The sequence below is a fragment of the Monopterus albus genome, unplaced genomic scaffold (assembly GCF_001952655.1).
Source record: "Monopterus albus unplaced genomic scaffold, M_albus_1.0 scaffold96.1, whole genome shotgun sequence".
Classification (NCBI taxonomy): domain Eukaryota; kingdom Metazoa; phylum Chordata; class Actinopteri; order Synbranchiformes; family Synbranchidae; genus Monopterus; species Monopterus albus.
Genome location: NW_018127976.1, coordinates 1014503 through 1021849, shown reverse-complemented (window position 1 = coordinate 1021849; position 7347 = coordinate 1014503). Strand labels below are relative to the sequence as shown.

The 7347-nt window shown below is 40.2% G+C and overlaps 1 protein-coding gene across 1 annotated transcript in view; it reads left to right on the top strand.

Moving 5' to 3' along the window:
* The window catches only part of LOC109965145 (ER lumen protein-retaining receptor 2), a 47570-nt gene extending 43420 nt beyond the window's left edge, over positions 1-4150 (top strand). The window contains exon 5 of the mRNA XM_020608941.1: positions 2945-4150. Within this exon, the coding sequence (XP_020464597.1) occupies positions 2945-2979 (35 nt within the window). The 3' untranslated portion in view covers positions 2980-4150. The remainder of the gene's footprint in view (positions 1-2944) is intronic.
* The last annotated feature ends 3197 nt before the right edge of the window (positions 4151-7347 follow it).

Genomic DNA, 7347 nt, shown 5'->3' with positions numbered 1-7347 from the left:
TAGTCACTATATGCTTGTAGTAGCACATCCATTTCTGTTGGGGAAAAACGCAGACCTATTTTGGCTTGGTCCTGTTGCCATGGTGACTCATAGTGTCTTCACTCCATTGTTCAGGGCTTTTTATAGTCGCGTGGCACGCGCCTAACTCTGGGTCAAACTACTCAGAGTTGATTAAACCAACTCTTTTCAGCTGTTCTGAAACTGAAAACTCCAAGTTTTCCAACTCTGTGTAAGTCAACTCAGAGTTCAGGTTTGAACTCTGAGTTTGTTAAACCTCCTTCTTGAAACGGGCCCCTGGTCACATGCGCTTGCATTGCATTTTTTTTCTTCATTACTGGTAATAAGCAAATGTGCATGGTATAATCACCATCAATTTTCATACCATGGTTTACCATAAAAACGAAATACCGCTGCAACCCTAGTTGGAATGGATTACTAACAGTTACATTTAGCTCAATGGTAAGACTAACTGTTAGCCTGTATGCTGAAGGTTATCCTACTGCTAATACAGCAAGGCGACCTCTTGACTTTCTCTTAACTTTACTAGATTACATTTTGGATCATCTGAAAAAATGAAAAGATAATGTTATTATCAAACATTATGGGATGGTAGTAGAAACACTGGTATTAATGGCAAATTAAGGGCAAATTAAAACGCTATGTTTGGTTCACTATTAGTATTCTAACTGAAGTAGCTGAACAAATAACCATGCTGCTAATAATCCTGATCCTTCTGTTACTAGAGTTCATTTTGGTCCAAATGTGAAAATAGAGATACTAACATACTGCCAAACTCTCAGCCAGACTGTAAATACATTTGCATATTTGACTTACATTTTATCTTTTTTTATACGGTTTTGCTACATAATGGCCCAAACATAAACTGCTAAATCAGTTTTCAGCTTTCAAACTGCTAAGTCATTTCAGTTTTCAATCCTGCATCCCATCCTGATACAGTGAGTTCACTGGTCTGTGTGGAGGAAGTGCCACAGGGGGTGTTGTAGGCACATTCGCGTATATTTGAATATTCATAGATCCTGGAATTTGCAATGAGGGGCAAATGTTGAGGCCAATTAGAGAGGTTCACTAAACTTTTTTGAGGAAAAAGTGTTCGACTATAGCTTGATTATAGCTAAGTATTTTTATATGCATCTTCTTCCTCTTTCGGCTGTTCCTGTTAGGGGTCGCCACAGCGAATCATCTGTTTCCACCTAACTATCCTTGGCATGCTCTACTCTTGCCCCAATTAACTTTATGCAACTCACAGATATCCACTTCCTATCTTAGCCTAGCTTCCACTACTCTTTCCTTCATTGTGTGGCTCATCAACTTTATACCTCTGTAGTTGCTACAACTCTGCACATCACCCTTGTTCTTAAAGATCGGCACTAGTACACTTCTCCTCCATTCCTCAGGCATGTCTTCTCACTCTAAAGTCCTGTTGAACAAACTAGATAGAAACGCCACTGCTGTCTCTCCTAGACACTTCCACACCTCCACGGGTATGTCATCTGGACCAACAGCCTTTCCACTCGTCATTCTCCTCAGAGCTTTTCTCACCTCCTCCTTTCTAATCTTTGCTACTTCCTGCTCTACAATATTCACCTCTTCTCCCCCTTATTTCCCTCATTCATCAGTTCCTCAAAATACTCCTCCCATTTTCTCTGCACACTCTCCTCACTTGTTAGCACCTTTCCATCTCTGTCTTTCATCAGTCTTATCTGTTGCACATCCTTCCCATCTCTATCTCGCTAATCTGTACAAGTCCTCACCTTCCCTCATGTCTAACTTGGCATACAACTCATCATATGCTTTCTGTTTGGCCGTTGCCACCTCCCTCTTCATTCTATGCTGCAATTTCTTGTAATCCTGTCTACTGTCTTCAGTCCTTTCTATGTCCCACTTCTTTCTAGCTAGCCTCTTCCTCTGAATGCTGTCCTGTACTTCCTTGCTCCACCACCACGTTTCCTTGTCTTCTTTCATCCTTCCAGATGACACACCTAGCACCTTCCTACCTGTCTCCCTGATCACTTCTGCTGTAGTTTCCCAGTCATCTGGAAGTTCTTCCTGACTGCCCCAAAGCCTGTTTTAATTTCTTTCTGAATTCCTCACAACATTCTTCCTTTTGCAACTTCCACCATTTAGTCTTCTTTTCTGTCTTTCCTCTCTTCTTCCTGACCACCAGAGTCATCCTACACACCACCATCTGATGCTGTCTGGCTACACTCTCTCCTACCACCACTTTGCAATCACTAATCTCTCTCAAATTGCCTTGTCTAAATAGAATGTAGCCTACATGCGTACTCCTACCTCCATTCTTATATGTAACTCTGTGTTCCTCCCTCTTCTGTAAATAGGTGTTAACTACAGCCATGTTCGTCCTCTTAGCAAAGTCTACCACCATCTGTCCTTCTAGGTTCCTTCCCTTGACACCAAACCTGCCCATCACCTCCTCATCACCTTTGTTCCCCTCACCAACATGCCCATTGAAGTCTGCCCCAATCACCACTCTCTCCCCTCTGGGAATACTCTCTATCACCTCATCTAACTCCCTCCAGTATCTCTCACACCCTACTTGTGGAGCATAACCATTGACTACATTCAACATTACCCCTTAAATTTCCAACTTCAAACTGATTACCCTGTCTGACACCCTTTTCACCTCTAAAACATTCCTTACGAGCAAAAAAATGTAAGCGTGTTGCTAAACTTAAAGGTTGGGAACCAGTGTCTCATTTCAAAAACTAGACCTGCATAAGTTGCTATATAATGGCTAAGAAAAAATGTTCATTTTGATGAAGTTAAATGCAAATATTAATATGAAACAATAAATAAAGTTCATGGAACCGAGAGGTCCATCAGTATTTTATTTTGGTGTTATAATTGCTGTGCATCTGTCTTATGGCCTGTTGTTTCATGTAAACCTGTCCTCGTCTCATTTCAGTACTGAAAGGAAAGAAGCTGAGTCTGCCAGCCTAAGTGCCAAAGAGGAGTGTTCTGGCAGACACAAAGCGGGGGATTGGGGGGTGGGGGGTGGTAGTGGACACCTCTTGCACCCCCACCCCACCCTCCACCCCCGCCTCTTCCCCTCCCGCTAGTGCAAGATGCCTGAGACAGAGAGCAAGTGGGAGCCACTGGCTGCACCTTTTTCTGATGCATAGTCAGTGGAATCAGAACACCTGCAGAGGCTGGTCTAAGGCCTTCTGATTTCTGTTTGATGCATCTTGCCTTAATCTTTCTTTAATTACTCCGTATAAAAGAAGGAAAAAAGCAAGAAGAGTTTTCTACATAAAAGTGTGTACTCTGAAGATTCGACACATTGGTTAATAAGAGCTGAAGATGTACATTTTTGCCTATGATTTGGCATTGTGTGATACTGAAACGGACTTCTTGTGTGGGATATTATTGACTAGAGTCTTTGTAATAGTATTTGCTATGGAAATAAATGTGCAATTTTTTTTCCTGAATTTATTTGGGGAAGAAGTTGTTGAATCTTATACTTTGGTAGACAAGTCATCCAGGTCCATTTGTGTGTTTATTTTTCTGGCCTGTACACATTCCCATGTATAAAGATGATTTTTTTTAAGCTTGCCATACCCTCAGTAGAGTATAAATCCAGTATAAATGCCAGAATTTGACAGGTTCTTTAAATGTAAAAAAAAAAAGGTAAAATGGAGTCCTTGATGTAACCCTTGTTATATTTTTGTTCCTGTGCCATCTAAATGGACTGCTTTTTTATTTTACTATACAATATTGAACATAGTACTTGTTAAGGAATAACACACAATGAAAGCAAAGGGTTGAAAGAATGTCAATCAGTTCTATCACTGTAAATGGCTTTCTTCATTTGAATGCTCCATTGATTAGCCAACAAAGATGTTTTAACCTGTATTTACACTTTCTTGCCCAGCCCATTTGTTTCGCATGGCTCCTTTATATGTTTGAGATGAGTAAATTCACTGGTAATGTGCTGTATGTGAACTATCACTACAGAAGTTGATTTTTTTTCCTGTTATAGATGTATTTATTTTTACCTTCTTCTTTGTTGCCAATAAACAGAGTCCATAGAATTGTCTACACTTTGTCCATAAATTAAAGCTCAGAAATATTTAGCTGTTGAAATGCTGTTGCGCTGAATGCTGAATTGTTTTCAAGACATTTGCATCTTTTTTTTTTTTGTTTTCACTTCATTCCTGGTTTCCTTTTTAATTTCTTAGATTTTTTTGCAGGATTTTGTCACCACAAAAAGGCTTTATAGGGAAATGCTGTCCAAGTGCTATGGTTACAGGGAGGTTAAAGAGTACTCCACTGATTTAGCATTACACTCCTGTAACACTGTCAAACTCACAATGGACAGCTTTGAAACAATGATTAAAATCGGTGCAGCAGAACCACAGCTAAAACTTATATTTATTCTATGGGTCGTTTTTCTTTATCAAAAGCTGCCACCTGCATTACCCACAGTGCAGTTTGATTATCAACAAGCCAGGCAATGATTCAGGTGTGCAACACCAGTGTCATGCAGAGCCTCTAGCCTGTGGCAGAGATGAGGATTGGGCTGCAGATACTGTATCTGATGAGCTCATTGCATTTTAACTTTTTGCAATTGTGGGCTTGTAGTCCTCAGCTTTAAGTGATTGTGTCTCCAGTAAATAGTTTTTTTCTTACATATGCAGTAGTACTCCCTCACATCTGTGAAAAGTCCCATTTTAAGGTAGTCATAACTGAACAAATGCAATCCTTTAGTGTTTACACTGTAAAAACAACTTTGTTTTAGATTATGTGAGCAGGGAGATGCGCCATTATTAAAACAAAACAGATGAACCAAAGTTAGGTATTTCAGTTACAGTATTAAATGTAAAATCTACGCAAAAGCAAAGCAGGGTTGAATTGTGCCTAACAGCAAAGATTTTTGGTCTTTGGCTTGGACTGTCTGTGAAATCACTTGATATATATACACAAGGTATGAGTGCAAGAGAATGTGCATTTCAATGAAATTAATTTAAATAAAAACACACCACAAAGGTTCAGAATATAATTTCTTCAGATGTTCATCTGGAGCCGCCGCGCAGTGCCAGTGACACTTACAATCTTGTTAGCAAAGCTCAGTGTGGAAATCGTTCATGTAACAGCTTCTGCTGACCGTTGCTCTTTATGGGTGTGACCGGGCCAATATACAGGCCTAGGCAACTCAGACCATAGTAACTCTAAGTAGTTCCCCAAGAATAACACCCCTCCTATTTTCAGTGGTCAAACTCATGCAAACTTCCCCAGTACTGAGCTGCTACCCCCAGATACGGAGATGCTGGAGTTACTCACACAGATAAAACTTTGAGTCAAAGTATAATTTAACAATGAAAATGTTTTAAGAAACCTAACCCCAAAAGCTAAAATGCTACCTATAAGAAGTTTCCCCCCACTCAATAAATACAGTGCAGAACAGGAATAAAATGGTCAGAGTCAACAGGTTAAAAGGCACCATTAAATAAACACCACAAATCAATTAATCAACCAAATATAAGAGGGCCTTGCCTCCCTGTGCATAAACCCATTCACACACTGTTCACACCATAAAATTGACTAAACCCTATTTGGAAGCAATACAATAAATAGGGAACATAATACAGTGCCTTGCGAAAGTATTCGGCCCCCTTGAACTTTGCGACCTTTTGCCACATTTCAGGCTTCAAACATAAAGATATAAAACTGTAATTTTTTGTGAAGAATCAACAACAAGTGGGACACAATCATGAAGTGGAACGAAATTTATTGGATATTTCAAACTTTTTTAACAAATAAAAAACTGAAAAATTGGGCGTGCAAAATTATTCAACCCCCTTAAGTTAATACGTTGTAGCGCCACCTTTTGCTGCGATTACAGCTGTAAATCGCTTGGGGTATGTCTCTATCAGTTTTGCACATCGAGAGACTGAAATTTTTGCCCATGCCTCCTTGCAAAACAGCTCGAGCTCAGTGAGGTTGGATGGAGAGCATTTGTGAACAGCAGTTTTCAGTTCTGTCCACAGATTCTCGATTGGATTCAGGTCTGGACTTTGACTTGGCCATTCTAACACCTGGATATGTTTATTTGTGAACCATTCCAATGTAGATTTTGCTTTATGTTTTGGATCATTGTCTTGTTGGAAGACAAATCTCCGTCCCAGTCTCAGGTCTTTTGCAGACTCCATCAGGTTGCCTTCCAGAATGGTCCTGTATTTGGCTCCATCCATCTTCCCATCAAGTTTAACCATCTTCCCTGTCCCTGCTAAAGAAAAGCAGGCCCAAACCATGATGCTGCCACCACCATGTTTGACAGTGGGGATAGTGTGTTCAGGGTGATGAGCTGTGTTGCTTTTACGCCAAACATAACGTTTTGCATTGTTGCCAAAAAGTTCGATTTTGGTTTCATCTGACCAGAGCACCTTCTTCCACATGTTTGGTGTGTCTCCCAGGTGGCTTGTGGCAAACTTTAAACAACACTTTTTATGGATATCTTTAAGAAATGGCTTTCTTCTTGCCACTCTTCCATAAAGGCCAGATTTGTGCAGTATACGACTGATTGTTGTCCTATGGACAGAGTCTCCCACCTCAGCTGTAGATCTCTGCAGTTCATCCAGAGTGATCATGGGCCTCTTGGCTGCATCTCTGATCAGTCTTCTCCTTGTATGAGCTGAAAGTTTAGAGGGACGGCCAGGTCTTGGTAGATTTGCAGTGGTCTGATACTCCTTCCATTTCAATATTATCACTTGCACAGTGCTCCTTGGGATGTTTAAAGCTTGGGAAATCTTTTTGTATCCAAATCCGGCTTTAAACTTCTCCACAACAGTATCTCGGACCTGCCTGGTGTGTTCCTTGTTCTTCATGATGCTCTCTGCGCTTTAAACAGACCTCTGAGACTATCACAGTGCAGGTGCATTTATACGGAGACTTGATTACACACAGGTGGATTCTATTTATCATCATTAGTCATTTAGGTCAACATTGGATCATTCAGAGATCCTCACTGAACTTCTGGAGAGAGTTTGCTGCACTGAAAGTAAAGGGGCTGAATAATTTTGCACGCCCAATTATTCAGTTTTTTATTTGTTAAAAAAGTTTGAAATATCCAATAAATTTCGTTCCACTTCATGATTGTGTCCCACTTGTTGTTGATTCTTCACAAAAAATTACAGTTTTATATCTTTATGTTTGAAGCCTGAAATGTGGCAAAAGGTCGCAAAGTTCAAGGGGGCCGAATACTTTCGCAAGGCACTGTAAAAATTACTGCAGGTAGTGCAATGTAGGCCTAACTTCACAAAGGTTTATTCAGCTACTGTACAATGCTGACAAAATACTAAAGTACAGCTA